This window comes from Pelophylax lessonae (genome assembly GCF_965119305.1).
Source record: "Pelophylax lessonae genome assembly, chromosome: 1".
Classification (NCBI taxonomy): domain Eukaryota; kingdom Metazoa; phylum Chordata; class Amphibia; order Anura; family Ranidae; genus Pelophylax; species Pelophylax lessonae.
Genome location: NC_138768.1, coordinates 49,475,029 through 49,497,220, shown reverse-complemented (window position 1 = coordinate 49,497,220; position 22,192 = coordinate 49,475,029). Strand labels below are relative to the sequence as shown.

The following is a 22,192-nucleotide window of genomic DNA, read 5'->3' as shown; positions in this document are numbered from 1 at the left end:
GGAGGGAGGTGTCAGTGTGTAGTGAGGAGGAGGGAGGTGTCAGTGTGTAGTGAGGAGGAGGTAGGTGTCAGTGTGTAGTGAGGAGGAGGTAGGTGTCAGTGTGTAGTGAGGAGGAGGTAGGTGTCAGTGTGTAGTGAGGAGGAGGGAGGTGTCAGTGTGCAGTGAGGAGGAGGGAGGTGTCAGTGTGCAGTGAGGAGGAGGGAGGTGTCAGTGTGTAGTGAGGAGGAGGAGGTAGGTGTCAGTGTATAGTGAGGAGGAGGGTAGGTGTCAGTGAGGAGGGGGTAGGTGTCAGAGCACAGTGAGGAAGGGGGTAGGTATCAGTCGGTAGTGAGGAAGGGGGTAGGTATCAGTCGGTAGGTACCACTCACCGTCTCTCCCGCTCTCTCTCCTCTCACTGGATCACAGCCGCCATCACTCCACGTCGCTGCAGACAGCTGCGTCACCCCAGTCACGTGACACCTCCATCACCCGTCCGCAGCTGAAAGGCTGGAGCTCTGCTGTGACGTCACCCCCCTGAGCCATCGGGGGCGGATCCCCCAACCGGTGCCTGGATACGGCCTAAGCGTGTGGGCGTGCCAGAAAAATAACTTTTACTGGTGGGCGCAGCTTTAGGAAAACCTGGGCGTGGCTACCCTTCTCGTTCTTTACGCCGATAGCACGTCATTTTTCTTCCATCCAGCAGGGTGCGCTCTGGCCGCGTAAGCCGGTGATTGAGCCTCGCTGGTTTCCGTATAGAAAGACGGGCCAGTCTCCTAGCAACAGGGCATGTAAACAAAGATCTGCCCGGAGCTGTAGTATCCAGAGAAGCCGCAGGAGAGGTCGGAGCTGGGACAGTCACCGCTGTAAGTATAATATTGTCCCGGTGACACCTATACAAGAGATAGGGAGTCTCTGTTGTCACCAGGATAAGAAGTCACAGGCCACATTAAAACAATTGTCAGACACTGTAACCCTTTCTCACTTTACTATTTCTATTTGTGACCCCCCATTGGGATAAATCCTCTCTTTCTCTTCTCTTCCTACAAGAAATAGGGAGTCTGTTGTCACTGATACAGGAAGGCGCAGGCAGCAATAAACAGTGACAGGAGATCTAACCTTCTCTCACATTACTGTTTTTGTCTGTGACCCCCATTGCGGTGATTCTCCCTCACTTCCTGTCCCAGTGACACCCATACAGGTAATAGCGAGTCTGTTGTCACCGGGACAGGAAGGCGCAGGCAGCAATAAAACAGTGACAGGAGATCTAACCTTCTCTCACATTACTGTTTTTGTCTGTGACCCCCAGTATGGTGATTCTCCCTCACTTCCTGTCCCAGTGACACCCATACAAAAAAGGGAGGGAGTCTGTTATCACTGGGACAGGAAGGTGCAGGCAGCCATTAGACAACTTAAAGCGGAGTTCCACCCTCTTTTTCAACTAAACGGATTTGAGTAGGCATATGGTTTTTAAAAAAGAATTGGGCAATTTTTTTTTTTTTTTTGGGGGGGGTCACTTACATTATTTTAGAGGAATCTTTGTCCGACTTCCTCCTTCTGCGGCCCCAGACGTCACTTCCGGTTTCGCATTGCGTCCCGGGAGACGTGAGTCATCGATCCCAGGAGGCAATGGGCATGGCCGGCCGCTCCTCTGATTGCCGATCGCAATCTACAGCGCATGGGCGAGATTGCAATTGGAATTCTGGGTAGCCAGAAATCTGGAAGAAGGACACAGCGGCTTCAGACGCCCACCCCGGAGATGGCCGCTCTCTGCAATCAATTTTAAAGGTAAAAAATTATCAACAATTAAAAACTGTACTGTACTGTAATGTGAGGAAAGTGTTAATGTAGTTTGCCATTTGTTAGTATTAAGGGGGTATTTTTATTTTAAGGCGGAGTTCCACCTAAAACAAAAAGAAAATACATAAAAATACCCCCGGGACAGTCAGGGTTAGTACATTCCACAATGGATAGCCTCTGAACTGTCCCCGGGTTGCACTTACCTTTTAGAAGAAATACTTACCTTGAAAATGTCTTGTCCAGCGCCAGGGGCGTAACTACAGGGGTTGCAGGGGTTGCGATTGCTACCGGGCCCCATGCTCCAGGGGGCCCAGTAGCAAACCAGTGGGTGAACTTCCAGGATCTCAAAGGTCACACTTGCAACCGGGCCCTGGCATTGCACCACTGTGGAGAGGCCCCAAGATTGCAGGAAGGGTGCCCACTGCAGAACTTGTGAAAGGATCCTGCTGCGGGACCATAATAAAAGGTCATGCAACGAGAGTAAAGAGCCCCAGGATTAGTGGGAAAAGCCCCGGGCTTGAAGGGAAGGGCCCCGGCCAGGGGTTTGGGGGGCCCTTCGTGGTTTCTTGCATCGGGGCCCTGAAGGTTCTAGTTACGCCTCTGTCCAGCGCTGCCATCTCAGGTGTGGGCAGCTTGAAGCCAGCGCGTCCTCTCTCGTCCTCTTCGGTCCCACGATGCACTGCACTGGCCCCGCCGTCACTTCCGGGTCTGCAGCGTCATCCCTGCACAGCTTCTGGGCATGCCCAGAAGCTGTTTAGCAAGGAATGACGCGCCTGCACCGGAACTGACGTCGGGGCCGGTGCAGGCACATTGATTCCTGGGAGCGATGACGTTCAGCTCCCAGGAATCATTGCAAGCCAGGAAGTGACGACTCGCTGTGGGGGAGGAAGAGGAAGTAAGGTAAGTATATTTTCTTCTATACGAGGTAAGTAAAAAAAAAAAAAATTGTGATTAACCGTTTGTTTTTCAGGTGACCCGGAGCAAGAAGATGGACCGAACTTCAATTTTAGGGTGGAACTCCGCTTTAAAAAAGTGTTTTCGGCCGGAACTCCGCTTTAAGGACCAAGCCGATTTCTGACATTTGTTGTTTAATACTGTAAATCAGTATTTTTTGCTAGAAAATTACTTAGAACCCCAAACATTATTATATATATATATATTTTTTTTTAGCAAGGACCCTGGAGAATAAAATGGAGGTCATTGCAATACTTTATGTCACACCGTATTTGTGCAGCGGTCTTACAAACACAATTTTGTGGGAAAAAAAATACACTTTTTTCAAATTTAAAAATAAGAAAACAGTAAAGTTTGCCCAGTTTTTTTGTATGCTGTGAAAGATAATTACGCCGAGTAAATAGATACCAAACATGTCATGCTTTAAAATTCCGCACGCTCGTGGAGTGGCGACAAACTTCGGTACTTAAAAATCTCCATAGATGAGGCTTTAAAATTGTTTACAGGTTACCAGTTTAGAGGTACAGAGGAGGTCTAGGGCTAGAATTATCGCTCTCACTCTAATGATCGCAGTGATATCTCACATGTGTGGTTTGAACACCGTTTACATATGTGGGTGTGATTTGCGAATGAGTTTGCTTCTGCGTGACCCCTCGTCCCTTTACATTTTTTTTCTTATTATTTATTTTAATTTTACTTTTATTGCTTTTACAAGGAATGTAAACATCCTTTGTGATAGAAATAAGTAGGTGAGGTCCTCTTTATTGCGAGACCTGGGGTCAAAAAGACCTCAGATCTCACGTCTACAATTATGGGCCATACACACTATAAGATTTTCTGAAGACTTTTTCCTTTAGACTTACCCAAACCATATAATAGGAGGTCAAACCTAAACACTTTCAATTCGTATGCAATCTGGCAGGCCCTTGCACTACATAGAAAAGGTAAATCTGAAGGAAAAAGTCTTCAGAAAATCTTATAGTGTGTATGGCCCTTAAAAGCAAAAAAGAAAAAAAATAATTGTCTTTTTACATTTGCCTAAAAAAAAAAAAATGGGCCCATTAAGGCCGGTGTTCTGTCAGAATACGCTACCTATCAGATTCTGCTACCGGAAGTGATGTACGGACTAAAACAACTTACTGCGCCATGCGTTCCAACATGGCCGCTGTGCATTCCAATAGGTTTCCTAATGTGACAGAACACGAAGCAGAGGCGGACATCGTTTTACAACCATGCAAGTCCTGAATTCTACATTTATTTTAGCAGTAAACCCACCTTATATACTAAAATAGTCCATTTCACTGTACAGTTTGTCGCTGAGCAGTGCGGGGTGTACCAAGATGGCCGTCACCACCTTCTCGCTATACTTACTAGAATACAATAATAATAGAAATGTAATACTGTGATTCACTATATAAGGGGAGTTTACTGCTAAAATAAATGTAAAATTCTAGACTTGTGAGGGTGTAAGAAGATGTCCGCCTCTGCTTCGTGTTCTGTCACATTAGGAAACCTGTTGGAAAGCATAGCGGCCATGTTGGAAAGCATAGCGCATGCGCAGTAAGCTGTTCTAGTTCCTACGTCACTTCCGGTAGCAGAATCTGATAGGTAGCGCTATTCTGATAGAAAACCATTAGGCGGAAGTGATGTCTGACGCCGCTCCGGTCCTCCCAAGGGCATAGAGTTGAGTGGGGGCCATCTTGCCCTCACTTGACTTCCTGCCCATCACTCCGCCAGTTTGGATTATTTCCACTGCTACCGATGGCTTTGGTAAGCCGGGGAAACAACCAGGAGAGGGCCCTTCTCCCGCTGCCCATAAAAGTGATCCCGCTGCGATTCCGGATCGCCAGCTGTATAGAAAAATACCGGGGTTATGGCAGCTATCTGCTGCCATAACCCTGGTATTTACACCAAAGTACCGACGTATATACATGGTCGGCGGTCCGAAAGTGGTAAAGGCACAGGCAGATATCAAATGTTGTCAGAGAGTTTTAACCCTCTCTCGCTATATTATTTCTGTCTGTGACCCCTGTTTCAGGAATTGTCCCCCAATTCCTGTCTCAGTGACACCTTTACAAGAAATGTAGAGTGTGGCTGTCACCAGGACAGGAAGGAACAGGCATCCAATAAACATTATCAACATTATCAAGAGTTGTAACCCTCTTTTTCTTTACTGTTTTTGTCTGTGACCCCCCCTTGCTGAGATTCTCCCTCACTTCCTGTCACAATGACACCTATACTAGAAATGGGCAGTGTAGTTGTCAGATTCCTCCACCGGACTTGGGGGTAAGATGTGATAGGGGAGGGCGGCTATGCCTCCATAGGGTAGTCCAAAAGAGGTGCTTAACTTTCCACCGCCATGCAATGGGGGAGGGGGCTAGACAATGAGGGAGGGGCAAAAGAAAAAAAGGGGTAGACCGCGATCAGAGACAACTCCATCCAAGTCTTCGATGTGATTGTCCATTGAACACCTATGCCGGAGATGTGCGAAAATGTCCGTACTGCCCCTAATATGTGTGGTTCCAATATTGCAGCCATTCTGGGGGACCGTCATATGACATCCTCCCAGAACGAGAGCCGCTTCATTTGACGGTGGGCGAGCGGAAAGTGGTTAAAGGGTAACTTCACTTTTCGTGGGGAAAAAAATGTGCAAATAAAGGAAAAACAATATAGCGTATACTATTGCAACACAAATCATATTGTGATTGAATGTTATTAAAAATGACCTAGGGCTGGGCGATAAAACGATACCGATATGTATCGCGATAGTCATGTGATCGATAGCAATAAAAGACTTTGAACGATAAAACGAAAAGTCCGCTCCGACGGGTTTAAGCTTTAAAAATGGCGCCGCCCGTTGCATACATGTCACCGCGCACGCGCCGCCGCCGCTCGGGAGAGGCCGGGAATAGCCGAAATTACACAAGCAGGGGCGGCGCGTGCGCAATGACGTGGCGGCGCCGGGCGGCACCATTTTTAAAATGAAGGCGCCTCTGGAACAGGTAAGTGAAACAGCTTCACTACCTGCCATTATGCAGGGCTGCGGGCATACTACAAGGGATGCAGTGCTGCGGGCATGGTCTACCAGTACCATGCCCACAGCACTGCATCTCCTGTAGTATGCCCACAACCCCGGATCCTCTTGTACCATGCCAGTACCCTGCATTCTCCTGCACCATGCCAGTACCCTGCATTCTCCTGCACCATGCCAGTACCCTGCATTCTCCTGCACCATGCCAGTGCCCTGCATTCTCCTGCACCATGCCAGTGCCCTGCATTCTCCTGCACCATGCCAGTGCCCTGCATTCTCCTGCACCATGCCCGCCGCCCTGCATTCTCACCCTAGGGTCCTTATTTTAAATGGGTAATAAAAAATATCAATAATTATCGATATCGACCGATATGAAACACTGATATCGTGATACAGTTTTCAGCCATATCGCCCAGCCCTAAAATGACCTTTCCTTTTCAATCTGCAGCGGTTGTAATTTTCTGAAAATACAATGCAATGTGGCCACCTGGGGGTGTTCTGTACACAGAATGTATACTGACCACACCCCCAGAAACATAATTTCCTGCTTCTGTGATTGGCTCACCGATTTTCCCAGAAGTCTTCCTAAGATACAAATCAGATTTCTGGCATCCCCTGCAACAAAAATGTCATTTTTGGTTAGATATTCCCAATAGGAACACGTCTAAAGGGAATGCAGGCCCAGCAGATTTCCTCATTAGAGCCCTGCAGTTGCCACAGCTGATAGATAATTATGAAACCGCTCCCATTTTACCCACTCAGCACAGAGGAACAAACAATGGTTTCTTCAGAATAACAAAAGGTAGGAATCTGCAACAAAGTTTGTTACAATCCTTGCAATGTACAGAGATCACCCAGAGGGGAATGCTTTTTTCTCAACAAAAGTGGAGTTACACTTTAATCAGGAAAAAAAAGTGTTGTGGCCACTAGGTGGCGCTGATGATATAGGAATCACACCTGATAGAGGAAGAAAAGCAGTTTTCGCCTTCAACGTGTGAATGTTTGTCACATCATCAGAACAAACTTTTAATACACAGACCCCTTTAGTGTCACTTTCACCACTTAAGGACTTAGGCCCCTTTCACACATACGGTCCGTTCAGTTCATCAGTTCAGTCACGTCAAATGTATCAGTTTTTCATCCGTTTTTCGTCAGTTGTCATCAGTTTTTCATCCGTTTTTCGTCAGTTGTTATCCGTTTTTCATCCGTTTTTCATCCGTTGTCGTCCGTTTTTCATCCGTTGTCATCAGTTGACATCAGTTTTTCATCTGTTGTCATCCGTTGACATCAGTTTTTCATCCGTTGTCATCAGTTGACATCCGTTTTTCGTCCGATCCGTTTTTTTGACGGATGAAAAATAGGGCATTCATCCGTTCAAAAAAACGGACATTGACGGAAGTGGATGAAAACGGATGTTAACTGATGATCATCCGTTGTCATCCGTTTTTACATAGAGATGCATTGATGTCCGTTTTTCATCCGTCAACGGATGGATGAAAAACGGACAAACGGACAGCATGTGTGAAAGGGGCCTAAGCCTTTTTCTGACACTTGTTGATTACAAGTAAAAATCTGTATTTTTTTTCCTCAAAAATTACTTAGAACCCCCAAACGTTTTATATATATATATATATATATATATATATATATATATATATATATACACTTTTTTTTATCAGAGACCAAAATGGCGGTAGTTTCAATATTTTATGTCACACTGTATTTGCGCAGCGGTCTTTCAGACGCAATAGTTTTGGAAAAAAATAGACTTTCATGAATTAAAAAAAAACTAAACAGTAAAGTTAGCCCAATTTTTTTTGTACAATGTAAAGGATGATGTTACGTAGTTAGTGTGAAGTTGTGTGAATGCATCAATTCAGTGCATGTTATCTCAGCTTGCACAGCTTTGATTCAAAAATGTATATATTGCAGAATATACAGCCTCATGCTACATAACGAAGCTCCATTTCATGCTGAATAAACTAAATTATAATGTATTCTAAATAGAAAACTATATTTAGATAGATTTTTACTCCAAAAGCATTTTAATAAAATAAATTTGATAAAAATAAAAAAAAATCAGATTTAAATAAAAGAAAATTTTAATTTTGTTTGATTTTTTTTTAAAAAATCATTGATTTCTATCCACCCTGTTTGGAAGGCCTGATCACATGACTGGGAGCCAGTCCTCCCTCCCACTTTGGGTAATATATTAGTGTAGACTGCGCTACACTATTTTATAATATATTACTGTGAAGGTGTTGGATTACCCTTTAGTGTTAGCTGCTGGTCCTTGTTAGTATTTATTTATTCAGCGCTGAATCTTTTACAATATTTTTGATATATTAGGGTTGATTTACTAAAACTGGAGAGTGCAAATTTGGCGCATCTCCTCATCGAAACCAATCAGCTTCCAAGTTTGTCAAATTTTAAAGTGATACTAAAGTCTTGTTTATTTTTTTCTTTAAAAATAACAAACATTTCATACTTACCTCCTCTGTGCAGTTGGTTTTGCACAGAACAACCCGGATCCTCCTCTTCTCGGGTCCCTGCTCGGCACTCCTGGCCCCTCCCTCCTGTCTAGTGCCCCCACAGCAAGCCGCTTGCTATGAGGGCACCCGAGCCAAGCCACAGATTTGTGTCCATTCAGAAATGGAGCCATGGCTTGGCCCTGCCCCGCCCCTTCTCTTTCCTCATTGGCTAACTGACTTTTATTGACAGCAGCTGGAGCTAATGGCGCCAGTGCTGTGTTTCAGCCAATGAGGAGGGGAGTCCCAGACGGCCAAGGTACTTATGCACATCGCTGAAAAAAGATGGTGCTCAGGTAAGTATTAGGGGGGGCTACTGCACATAGAAACTTTTTTATCTTAATGCATTAAGATAAAAAAAAACTTCTGCCTTTAGAACCACTTTAATTGAACAGGCTGAAGTTAGAAGCTGATTGGATACAATGCAGAGCTGCACCAGATTTTCCATGCTTAGTAAATCACCCCTAGAGTTAAAATTAGGTTTATTGTATTTTTTACTGACATTTTGCATTTGATTATTGTGCGCTAAAATAACAAACTGCAACTGCCACCATTTTTTTCTCCAAGATTGTTGCTTTCAGCTTTTGGAGGTTTAACTAATCTTCAGGCCTAAAATGTGCATTTTAATGTGGACAAAAACAGAAAAAAGGGCCTTGGTAGAAAAGTGTTTAATGTAGAAGTCCAGTTGGGTTTTTATTGCTGATCATTGAGCTTCTTGCAGGATTGCGACTTTATGTTTCTGTGGTCCCTGCTGGTCTTCTGTGTCTCCAGTTCCCAGCATGGTTCCTCAGGGTCAGGAGACACAATCCTACATGGTGAGCAGTAATCACACTAAGCTGTAATCTTTGTGTTTATTCCTCTATGAAGGTAATGAGTGCCACTTCTCAGCCATCGCCTGGACTGTCCATGGAGCCTCCCAGCATATATGTGGAGAGGACCTTAGCCCTCATTAAGCCAGATGTGCTTCACAAAGCAGAAGAGATCAAAGACATCATCTGCAGAAGCGGCTTCCACGTTGTTCGGGTCAGTAGTATACCTAACAGATGTTAACTGACATTTATTGCTGGTAAAGTTCTGGCCGTGTGGAGATTTGGAAAATTGTTGCCTGTGAGGAGTCCCTCTCCCCCCTCAATTTCGGTCAAAGCAGCACAGTTTGGATTTATCTACAGACAATCCTTATCAGTGTTGCCAACCTACTAGATTGAAATTTACTGACACGATACCCAAAATTTACTGGCATATCCAAAAGTTACAAAATGACACCTTTAGTGTCCTTTCACACTGTTCGCCTTTCCGATGAGGTCCGTTCTGTTCAGCGAGGAGGGGGGGGTCGATCCGCCGATCCCCACTAAGCAGGCGGATGACAGCTCGGTCTCCGCTTTGTGTGCGGAGACGGAACTGTCAGATTCCACGCTGTCCTCTATGGGGGAATCGGATGAGAACGGACCGCCTGTCCATTCTCATCCGATCCGCTGGACGGATGGAAAATAGGGTTTTCATCCGTCCAGATTTCACAGACAGGATCAGAAGCAGATGGCAGTGGGTGTCAGCGGACATGTCTCCGCTGACATCTGCTGCCCCATAGGGATGTATGGAGGATCCGATCAGGCCCGCCTAAAAAAACTGACAGGCGGATCTGATTGGATCGTTCTTGTGAAAGGACCCTAAAGTACAAATTTAGGCTACAAACAAGTACAATATGCAATTAGCAATATGATTTAAGGTAGAGAATAAGGCAAAAACATATTTCTTATTTTATTTTCCTTATAGTAAATAAGTAGCTCAGGGACAGAAGTCAGGAGAGGAATCAATTAGAATGGGCAGGCATAGAGACACGAAATTGACTCTCACAGTGACACTGACAGCAGTGTGCAGCAGCACAGATAATGATGACACCTCACTGACACAACACCTCCCCTCCTAAGTCACAGTGACAGCCTCCCTCCACACCAGGTGGTCCCTTCAGTCCAAACAGAACTGACAGTCCCTCTTGCCTTGCTCCCGTCCCGCAGACCCGCACACACGAGGCTCTGGCCGCCCATTTAGCTCCTTTGCACCATGACATTACACTAAACACTTCCGCCGAACACACTATAGCAGGCACTCAGATGGTCTCTGCTTGCTTTGGACTAGAACTGAGCATGCCATGCGTAACAGACATATTTTTTTTACTGGCAACCTTTTCCTGTCACTGGCATTTACAGACAGGAGACAAGTGCCTGTTTTTTACTGGCTGCCAGTAAAAATACTGACAGTTGGCAACACTGCCCCTTATCTGCATAGAAAGTTTGCAGTAAAGGTGAACTAACCGTTTAATTTGAAATAATATCTTTTATTTTAACAGAAGAGAAAAGTCCATCTGAGCCCCGAGCAATGTAGCGACTTTTATTCAGAACAATATGGCAAGATGTTCTTCCCCAGCCTGACAGCGTACATGAGCTCAGGACCAATCATTGCCCTGGAACTGACCAGACATAATGCCATTGTCACCTGGAAAGAACTGATGGGGCCTTCAAATAGCTTGAAAGCTAAAGAAACTCACCCAGACAGGTAAGGACCTGTATACATTGTCTGGTAATGTTAGTATATATAGTCATCTTCATTCTCTGGTTGTAAGTGCCAGTCTGCAGAGAGATGCATAAAGGGGACATTCACAGAGCATTTAAAGCCCAACTCCGGGCTAACTCATTTTTTTTTTATAATATAAAGGTTTCACGAGGATAATAAACACAAAAATGCAGCTTTTTCTGCAATTCTTACCTTCAAACTGGGACTGTCCCCCACTCTACTTCATTCCTGACACAAGATACCCCCTAGATGTCTACCAGGTTGAATTACAGTAGAACATCCAATGAATGCAGGGTGTCATGGAATTGCTATCTGAGTGGGTCCTGCTGTGGTGCCCTGCACTGTGCACACATTATTACCTCAGTGCTGCTAATGAGGACCGTCCTGCAGAGAATGTGATCCACCTTGATAACCTTGAATTTGATCCACCTTAAATCATCTAAAAAAAAAAAGTTTAGTAGTATTAAAAAAAAATAATAATAAAAAAAAACACAAGGGGCCCTCAATGGGTGTAACGGGTCCCTTGGATGGATCCGCTTTGGGGTCCCAGAGTTTTTTTTTTTTTTAAACTCTGTTTATTGAGCTCAGAGGTGATCAAATACCACCAAAAAAAAGTTCTATTTGTGGAAAAAAAAGACATCAATTTTATTTGGGTACAGCGTCACACGTCTGTGCAATTGTCAGTTAAAGCAATGCAGTGCCGTATCGCAAAAAATGGCCTGGTTATTAAGGGGGTAAACCCTTCTGGAGCTGAAGTGGTTAAGGAGACATAAAGGGTCCATTGGATTGCTATTATCACATTTGCTCCACATTGAATATAATCAAGCATAGATCATGCTTCATTAGTTTCTTCCCAGGCAACAGCAGTATGATAGTGTGAAAAAGGGGGGGGGTTACAGATCAACCAGAGCGATGGAGCTGTACCAAGGGGGATTTAAGTGTGCCTCTACAATGATTGTATATACGTACAAAAAAGAAGAAAAAAGAACAAATAATTGTAAAAAAATATTACAACATTTTTATTAAATATACAGCATTTAAATTACATATAGTGATTTTAAAATTTAAGAAATATGACCAAGACAGATCATTATGATTGAATTATCCCACAGAGAGTAAACAATTGTGAATAACCATTGCTGGAACTACGCGTTTCACAATGGATGCTTCCTCAGGGTCCAGGGACCTCAGGGTTATGTTTACATAAATTCATATTGGACAAATCTAAACGATCTAAGAATAAACAATATAATGATTAAAGACATGAAACACAACATCTAACAAAAAGTGAAACATGAAATATACTTATTCCTAATTTGCAGTTCTAGAATAGATTAATTTACTTTACATATTTTTATTATATCTGGAAATATATCTTCCATCAAAAATTAAAAAATACTTGTAATTCATTTATATTGCAGTAGAATAAATCACATTATTATTCATAGGGAATCATAGTATATATCCATATAAATTTCATAAAATGATATGTTTATATCGGATATATACACATAAGGGACCAAGGGAGGAAGAGGAGGGGGGGGGGGGTGGGAAGGGAGGAGGGAGAGCAGTATGATAGTGCTGAACCCGGAAGTGACATAATACATGTCGCTTCTGTGTTCAGTCACTGGAAGGGAAATCAGCCGTTGGAGTTCTGCTCTGTCCAGCAACATTCACAATGCCAGTCTTGGGCCTGCAGGTGGAATAGTGGAGCCTAGGATGCATGATGGAGGGAAATCACTTTTGGGAGTGTGTGGAAGTGGGCAGATAATTTTGACCTAACATATGACAGTCGATGTGACAGGTGTAAACACACGCTGCAGCAGCCAGGAGCGTGTTTAACCCCTTAGCGCCTATGGAATGCAAATATGTGGCCTCGGATTCAGGGGGTTGTACCGGGGTGATGCTTGAAGCTAGAGGCATCACCCCAGTACCGTTGTTTAAAGCCAATGGTCAGCTTTCTTGTAATGACAACCGATGCGTCTAAATAGCTGCTCGGGTGTCATTACAAGGAGCAGGAGGTGATGTCCCCCCCTCCTGCCGCCTTCCGTGTCACACACGGCTGGCCGAAGACCCGAACAAAGCCAAATTCGGCTCTGATCAGGTCTCCGATGTAAGAACCCGAAAGCAATGTCATGACATCACTTCCGGGTACTGGAGCCTTAAAGGCGAACCATACCTGTGTAATGAATGTTGAAGTGGCCACTTGTAGCCTCCATCAGAAACCAATTTGAAAGGGTGGCAATGTGGAAGCTGAATTGGAAGATGGTAAAAACATTCGCACCCTGGAAAAGTGTTTCCCAATTCTACTGCTAGATTGTCACCCCATCACATGTCCCCCTGCTGGAGAATACAAGCATTGCACAGGCGTGGTTCACCCATGTCACTATCAGGCTGTATTCACACTTAAAGAGAAAGTAAACTCTCCCTGTTTCTTTTCGTTCCCCTCCCCCCCCCCCCTGCAAAGTAAATGCATAATGTGCTAGTATGCATTGCATTCTAGCACATTATGTGACACTTACCTGCAAATGAAGCCTGCGTTGTCCCCACTGGCGGCCACATCCATCTTCCCCCGGGTCTGTGGACTCCGGCTGTATTACTGGCCGGAGACATGTGACGTCACTCCCACGCCGGTCACGGCACAGGGCTCTGAAGGAACGGCACGGGCAGCCGTTTCTTCAGAGCACATGCGCCAATGACGTCATCGGCTGCATGCAATGTAAATATCTCCTAAACGATGCAAGTTTATGAGATATTTCAGTACCTATAGGTACGCCTAATTAGAGGCTTACGTATAGGTAAAAGTTCTCAAGGCGGGTTTACAATCACTTTAAATCGGATGCAGCTCACAGCAGGGGTGCGGTGCGCCCCTGTTCTCCATTTCAGGGTCGAATCAGGCTGGAATTTCTGCCTGAATTTGGACCTGAAACAGAGGCAAAAACGCACAGGATCCCTGTGCAATCCGCTTTGCAGTGGGGGGGAGGGAAACCGCATCCAATTAGCACTACTATGAACCCAGCCTCAAGAATCTTGTCCAGAATGAGGTGCAGCTGACACTGGAGCAAGTGCATATAGAGAGAAAGTGGCTGGAAGAGACCAGAGGAGATCAGAAGCACTGAGATGTAACAAAGGATAAAAATAAAGGTGAAAGCAAGTATTTAAAAAAAAAAAAAACAAGGCCATTGTTTGCAATACACAGTCTTTTAGCAAATTCAATGTCATCAAGATAGGGTTACGTCTACTTTAAAAGTGGATCTTCTGTGAAATGTATTATCGCAATCTATTAATTCATTTTATAGGGAGGTATACCTTCTTATTCTTTTTAATCTTTACATCATTACCATAACAGCTCCATTATGTTTTTTCTTGTTTTGCTGAAAAACGTCAATGATTATTCAAACTAATATTACTGTATCCTTCCAGTCTGAGGGCCATCTACGGAACTGATGATCTCCGCAACGCTGTTCATGGCAGCTACTGCTTCACTTCAGCCGAACGTGAGATCCGATTCATGTTTCCAGATGGTAGGTGCAGCGACGTTTACCACCACAACAATGTATAGGTCAGATGTTTGAAGCTAAGCAACAGCCCTAAAAAGTCCATAGAGACACCATTAGGAGGATAGTGACACATGAGGGCAGAGGTATCACATAACTCTATGGGGGTTAGTCCCCTCCGTAAGATTAGTCCAGTGAAGGTGGCTAACCTATAGCTGTAACACTGCATGACCCATGTTGGATTGAGCTCAGTCTATCTTCCAGTTGGTAAGCATGTAAGAGTAAGCCCTCGTTCAGTCCCATGCGACTTGTCATGCGATTTGACAGTTCCAAAGCACAGGACAAGTTACACCGTATTGGCAGCAATGGAACTGTTCAACGATTCCGAAAAAGGTTCCAGCACTACTTTTTACCGACTTCATTGCAACTTGCATAGACTTCTTTTAAATGAAGTCGCAAGCCGCAATGAAAATCGGCAGGGCAAGATGCACTGTTGTGCAGCTTTGAAATCGTGCTGAATGAGCGCAATTTCAAACCTGCACCTGTGTGAACCAGGGCTAAAGGAGAAGTAGAGCCAAAGTTATTTTGCATTTTGTTCTGCACTCCTGTGACCTGTTTTCAGCTGACAGCAGGCTAAAGTCTGGTGTTAGCTGATGTCATTCAGCCAATCCAGGCTCTGGATCGATCCAGACTTTAATGTCAGGATCCACCCAGATGCCTGGACAGGCAAGCAGATTGAACTTCAGCTTAAAATTTTCCCATGCAGTAGCCTGCCCCCACCCCAATCCATGGGTTAAATTCATTAGGGAGAAAAACGGGGCAAGGAGTAAAAATACTTTTTTCATCGCTCCCACATTTCGTTCTCCTCACTGTGCCACCGGTCCCCTGAAGCTACTTCACTTCTCTGTATGGCCAATCCTTTCCCCTTAGCCGATCGAGCATTGAACCCTTGCAGAAGAGGGGTGTCCCCATTACATGGGTAAGATTAGCAGCAGCCAAGAGTTGGGTCGTAAATGCCAGTTCCTTAGTATCTCATAAAAACCAATCAGAATTGGGCTTCAGCAAAGTGAACTAAACAGTGTATGGATAATATAGAGAAAAAAATATTTTGTTAATGGGCCAACCTATTAGGTAATTAACCCTACAATGCCGTCACCAATCCGTGTTTGCCGACATATCTTGAAGTCAAATAAGTGAAAAATATCCCGTATAGACAGGGGAGAAAGAAGCTATAAAGTCAGCAAAGAATCAGGCAGAGGGAAATGTTAAATAGAAAATTATCAATTATTTAATGAATGGCAACATTCAATGGCTCCAAACTAAAATCAAGGCAATGTTTAAATGATACAACAGCGAACAAACAAATGACAGAAGACAAGTGGGGAGTCCCTCTATGTGCAATGGGTACCTGGTGACCGGCCGGTTGTACATTGCTTACATGTTGTTTGTCTTGTCTTCTGTCATTTGTTTGTTCGCTGTTGTATCATTTAAACATTGCCTTGATTTTAGTTTGGAACCATTGAATGTTGCCATTTATTGATTAATTGATAATCTTCTATTTAACATTTCCCTCTGCCTGATTCTTTGCTGACTTTATAGCTTCTTTCTCCTATGTCTATACGGGGAGTTTTTCACCTAAACAGTGTATGAAGCCCACTGCGCAATCTTTCCATATTATTATTATTATTATTATTATACAGGATTTATATAGAGCCAACAGTTTGCGCAGCGCTTTACAATGTGAGGGAAGACAATACAGTTACAATACCATTCAATACAGGAGGAATTAGAGGGCCCTGCTTATTAGAGCTTACAATCTAGAAGATGCTCCTGTCTATATAGGTTGTTTGGCACTGGCACTAGTGGTGACCGTGCGCACGCACACGTGCATACACATCGCATGGCCATGCACCATAATACAAATGTCTGTGCATATGTGCTTGCACTGGTTTTCTTTTGCTCGGATACTCCATAGTAATGCCTATGGTTTTGGAACAGGATATCCAACAGTTCATGTAGATGTAATGATCAGATGTCCACCAACTTTTGACCTGGCCCGGGTTTTGTAACACATTTTTTTTCTTAAAATGCTTATGAAATGCATACATTTTTAATTGTGAAAAAATGAGTAAAAGGAATTTACTATACTATCTTTCTGTGTGGGTGATGCTGACTTTCACTTTTCAGAGACCATTGAACCTGTGCCTACGGGAAGCGCTGCAAGAGATTATCTGAACCTTTTTGTGAACCCAACTTTACTTACTGGACTCACAGAGCTCTGCAAGCAAAAGCCAGCCGATCCCTTGGTACGTAAGTTTTGAGCACACAATCTTTTCATAGCTCTTAAAGCTGAACTTTTTTTTTTTTTTTTTTACCCCCCCCCCCCCCCCCCCCCCATGCAGTGTGGCTGTACCCGGACTGAACAGGTCAACTGCTCTTTTTGTCTAGGGGGAAGCAGAAAGCTTACACTCACTCAATCCTTCAATCCAACGGAAAACAATGCCCCCCCCTATGGTCCAGCAGTGGACTGATCCAGGTCTATGGACCCTGCTCTGCGTTTGATGACATCAGGTACAGTCCACTATTGAAAACCATTGGAGCAGGGGGTGCCTGACCAGACTTGTGCAGGGAGGATTAGGTAAGTATATCTCTGCTCTCCTCTCCCCTAGAAAAAATAAGGAGCAGTTAACACGTGCATTGCGGACACAGCCCCACTGTGTGGGAAAAAAATTTGCCTGGAGTTCAGCTTTAAAATGGAATTTATGCGTAACCACAACTATTCTTAAAAATGTCCCCACCGCTCTCCTGCTACTCCTCTTGCCTTCCCGATTTAAAAATCTGTATACCTACCTTTGTTTAGCTCGCTCTGGTCCATTCACGCTCACCTGTTTGAGTGAGTGTCTGGATGCAGGGAAGAAGAGGAGGGAGCTCTGACAACAGCTGAGAGCCTATAGGTGATGTCACCGCTTCAGGTATTTCCTAGCTGTTGTCGAGCACTCCCTGACACAGGAGAGCAGGAGCTGCGGCATCACATGACGGGACCGGAGCAGGCCAAAAAAAGGCAAGTATACTTCTTTTTCTTTACATAGGGTAGGCAGCAAGAATTGAGAGAGGCGTTTTTAGGAATAGTTATGTTTAGGCACTTTAATGTAGGTTTTTTGAAAATTTTGTCCGTTATTTTTGCTTACAGTGGGTACGGAAAGTATTCAGACCCCCTTAAATTGTTCACTCTTTGTTATATTGCAGCCATTTGCTAAAATCATTTAAGTTCATTCTTCTTCCTCATGAATGTACACATAGCACCCCATACTGACAGAAAAACACAGAATTGTTGACATTGTTGCAGATTTATTAAAAAAGAAAAACTGAAATATCACATGGTCCTAAGTATTCAGACCCTTTGCTGTGACACTCATATATTTAACTCAGGTGCTTTCTATTTCTTCTGATCATCCTTGAGATGGTTCTACACCTTCATTTGAGTCCAGCTGTGTTTGATTATACTGATTGAACTTGATTAGGAAAGCCACACACCTGTCTATATAAGACCTTCCAGATCACAATGCATGTCAGAGCAAATGAGAATCATGAGGTCAAAGGAACTGCCTGAAGAGCTCAGAGACAGAATTGTGGCAAGGCACAGATCTGGCCAAGGTTACAAAAAGATTTCTGCTGCACTTAAGGTTCCTAAGAGCACAGTGGCCTCCATAATCCTCAAATGGAAGACGTTTGGGACGACCAGAACCCTTCCTAGAGCTGGCCGTCCGGCCAAACTGAGCTATCGGGGGAGAAGAGCCTTGGTGAGAGAGGTAAAGAAGAACCCAAAGATCACTGTGGCTGAGCTCCAGAGATGCAGTCAGGAGATGGGAGAAAGTTGTAGAAAGTCAACCACCACTGCAGCCCTCCACCAGTTGGGGCTTTATGGCAGAGTGGCCCGACGGAAGCCTCTCCTCAGTGTAAGACACATGAAAGCCCGCATGGAGTTTGCTAAAAAATACCTGAAGGACTCCAAGATGGTGAGAAATAAGATTCTCTGGTCTAATGAGACCAAAATAGAACTTTTTGGCCTTAATTCTAAGCGGTATGTGTGGAGAAAACCAGGCACTGCTCATCACCTGTCCAATAAAGTCCCAACAGTGAAGCATGGTGGTGGCAGCATCATGCTGTGGGGGTGTTTTTCAGCTGCAGGGACAGGACGACTGGTTGCAATCGAGGGAAAGATGAATGCGGCCAAGTACAGGGATATCCTGGACAAAAACCTTCTCCAGAGTGCTCTGGACCTCAGACTGGGCCGAAGGTTTACCTTCCAACAAGACAATGACCCTAAGCACACAGCTAAAATAACGAAGGAGTGGCTTCACAACAACTCCGTGACTGTTCTTGAATGGCCCAGCCAGAGCCCTGACTTAAACCCAATTGAGCATCTCTGGAGAGACCTAAAAATGGCTGTCCACCAACGTTTACCATCCAACCTGACAGAACTGGAGAGGATCTGCAAGGAGGAATGGCAGAGGATCCCCAAATCCAGGTGTGAAAGACTTGTTGCATCTTTCCCAAAAAGACTCCTGGCTGTATTAGATCAAAAGGGGGCTTCTACTAAATACTGAGCAAAGGGTCTGAATACTTAGGACCATGTGATATTTCAGTTTTTCTTTTTTAATAAATCTGCAACAATGTCAACAATTCTGTGTTTTTCTGTCAGTATGGGGTGCTATGTGTACATTCATGAGGAAGAAGAATGAACTTAAATGATTTTAGCAAATGGCTGCAATATAACAAAGAGTGAAAAATTTAAGGGGGTCTGAATACTTTCTGTACCCACTGTATGTGATAAAAAAGATAATTCAGGATTGATTCTTTTTAGTTTTGGTGAAGAAAAAAAATGGCAAAATGTAAATATTTGCTGACATTTATTACAATTCGCTCAGCTCTACCTGCAGGCACTGGAAGTAAAATTTCTATTTACCTCCCCCGCAATTACTATTTCATTGTTCATAAGTACATTGCCTCTTAAAGCGGAGTTCCGCCCCCAGTAAAAAAGTAAAAGCCAGCAGCTACAAATACTGTAGCTGCTGACTTTTAATATTAAGACACTTACCTGTCCAGAAATGCTGCAATGTGGGCACCCCAGCCAATTCTCCGATCAGTTCTCAGGTGCTGACACTGCCATTCGTGGTAATAGAAACCGGAAGTAAAGCCTTTTGGCTTTGCAGCCGGTTCCCTACTGCGCATGCGTGAAGCACGCTGTACTTTCTAACTGGCCCAGCGGTGGAGGAAGGAGGCCGAACTTCCGAGGGACTTCGCCATGGTGGAGTCTCACAGAAGTGGGGACGAGTACTTGTCAAAAACAGGTACTGTTCCTCCCTTGCCCCTGAAAGATGGCAAATTGTACACCGGAAGGGGGGGGGGGGAGGAAGCAGATAAGCAGAGCTTCCACTTTTGGGTTGAACTCCGCTTTAATAGTTAATAAATGGCCCCCAAACAGAATCAGCAGTTGACACTGGTTGACAAGCTGCTAGTTGTGTGACAGTGCTGGGTCTGACAGCCATGCTGTAAGCACACAAGAGGAGGAGGGCCCTGGGCAGACTTTAATTTAGGCCCCTATCAGTTTTGGGGCTATGCCATCTCCCTCCTCTCTTGCCACCCAAATATCCATGGCAAGTGCTGTTATTTACCACTGACATTCTTTCACTAGTGAGGAAAAAGCTCCAAATTTGGATACGCTGAGGCCTAAATTACTGGGTACATTGTGGTTTGAGGACAATCCAGGGGAACCATAAAAGAACAGGGCCATATCCAATAATTCTAATGCTTAAGCGTTAATTCTTGTGCACTAACCCATTGCTAGCAATGAGATTTTTCCATTCTGAAGTCAGATCAGAAAATGACAGAATCTGATTGGTTACAATAGGTTAGCACACTTTTCATACATCAGCCCCTGAGCATCTTGGGATTATTCAATTTATGAGTTACTGTTTTTGGGAAACCTTGTTTCAGTGTGCTGCTATTGGGTCAACAAGAGATTAGTCTCGAGCTATTAAGAGCCCTTTCACACTGAGGCACTTTTCAAGCACTTTGGCATTAAAAAAAAGCATCTGAAAAGCGCATGAAAACCTATTGCCATTAAAATTAATGAATGCTTTCACACTGGGGCAGTGTGCTTATGGGGCAGTGAAAAAATCCTACAAGCAGCAACTTTGGAGCGCTAAAAAAAAGCTCCTCAAAAATGACCCTCTCCATTGAAATAAATGGGAAACTCCTCAAAATGGTTCTTGAAGCAGTTTTTGAGTCACATGTCCTTACAAAAAGCAGTTTTCAAGTGCCTCAGTGTGAAAGGGCTCTAAGCATGCTAAAACTCTCCCATGTTGACTGAAAGAAAATTGTGGGATTAGAAAAAAAAAAAAAACCTACATACTTACCTATGTGGATGCAGCATTGATCTGATGCTGCAGCTGTCCCCCGGCCACTCTAAGACTGTGACCTGAGTGATCACATGACCACTGATCACTCGGTTCTCATTCTTACCAGAGCAGAGAGCAGTGACTGTCAGTTTCTGGCTCTGTCCTACCAGTGCTCACTGGGGAGGGAGTGGTGCGCTGAGAGGCTGAGCCAACTGCCGGCCAGGCATCTGGGTAGGTCACGACAATATGGTCTGGATTCTTCCAGAGCCTAAACCGGCTCTGTGACGTCACCCAACAGTGGACTTTAGCTGAATTTGGGTCACAGGTGTGCAGAACCAAGTGAACTGCTTTGACCCACCTGAGAAGTATGGCCAAAAGAGCTTTGCCCATACTTCTCCTTTAACTTGTATATATTTTTACCAAAACGAGAGAGAAACTCTGCAATATTTTCTTGGATAAAGAGCGATAAAAGCGAACATATTTTGCTCTTAAAGCGTAACTTCACTCTTTCAATCAACATGGACTATTTTAATTCCTTATGCTGCTATTATTAGTAAATAGATAGGAAAGTATATCATATTTACTTGTTTTACACTTTTTTTTATACATTTGTTTAGTTACTTCCCGGTTTCTATGCCAAGGCAAATTATGTCATACATCCCAGCAGTCTTTAGGGCGGGAGGGAGGCAGGGTTCTAAGCTCAGCCTATCCCGGAGCTAAGGGCAAATGCATTCCAGGAAGTAAATGATACATGAATCATCTGCCCTTACTCAAGATGGCCACTGCCATCATTTAAAAATGATTTGTAAGCAAAAACAAGCATTGAGACAGATAGATGGAGGAGATTGCTTTGAATGTTAAAAATTAATTAAATAGCATTTTTGGTTTGTGGTGCTCAGATGCAGTGTAGTTCCACTTGAATGAAAATGTGTTTTTGTGTTGCGTATAAGGAAGTTGTCAAATTACCAAATTATTATCAACGTATTATTTTACCACAGACCTGGCTGGCGGACTGGCTTCTGACACACAACCCCAATAGACCAGACATCCAAGAAAGGTCCATTTAAACATTGGACTGTTAGCCTGCTTTGTGCCGGGAAGTTTCTCTTTGTACTTTTTTATGTTCTGTTTAATTTTTATGTGTACGTTAATAAACAAACATTTGATAAAAAAATTATACTATCTTACTCCTAATGGTTGTGTTGAATCTGATTTTATTGCTCTTTATTTTAAATGATCAAAAAAGTATTTGACCCCCCCTCTGAGAATTGGGACTTTAAAGGCAGAGACAGTACACCAAGGACATTTAGTAAAATATATCAATTTATTTCCACATGTTAAAATTGTATTTACAAAAATAGACAAAGTGGAAATCATGAACATATACATAATAAAAAAACGGCTTTTCATACAGACATCTCGGTATTGGCCAATCGT

At 43.8% G+C, this 22,192-nt stretch overlaps 2 protein-coding genes and 1 long non-coding RNA gene across 4 annotated transcripts in view; 2 read left to right on the top strand and 1 right to left on the bottom strand.

Annotated features, from left to right (window-relative positions):
* The window catches only part of DYM (dymeclin), a 678,939-nt gene extending 678,421 nt beyond the window's left edge, over positions 1-518 (bottom strand). For both annotated transcript variants that reach the window (XM_082254562.1, XM_082254563.1), the window contains exon 1: positions 369-518. The gene's annotated coding sequence lies outside the window, so the exon portion shown is untranslated. The remainder of the gene's footprint in view (positions 1-368) is intronic.
* Positions 1-22,192, top strand: part of LOC309553501 — a 1,012,307-nt gene that overhangs the window by 158,133 nt on the left and 831,982 nt on the right. The window lies entirely within an intron of this gene.
* NME5 (NME/NM23 family member 5) lies at positions 692-21,875 on the top strand. The gene is made up of 6 exons (XM_082254707.1): positions 692-842; positions 9,157-9,312; positions 10,634-10,839; positions 14,281-14,381; positions 16,542-16,660; positions 21,754-21,875. Exons 2-6 carry the CDS (start codon positions 9,160-9,162, stop codon positions 21,820-21,822), a joined length of 648 nt encoding a protein of 215 aa, XP_082110833.1. The 5' UTR covers positions 692-842; positions 9,157-9,159; the 3' UTR covers positions 21,823-21,875.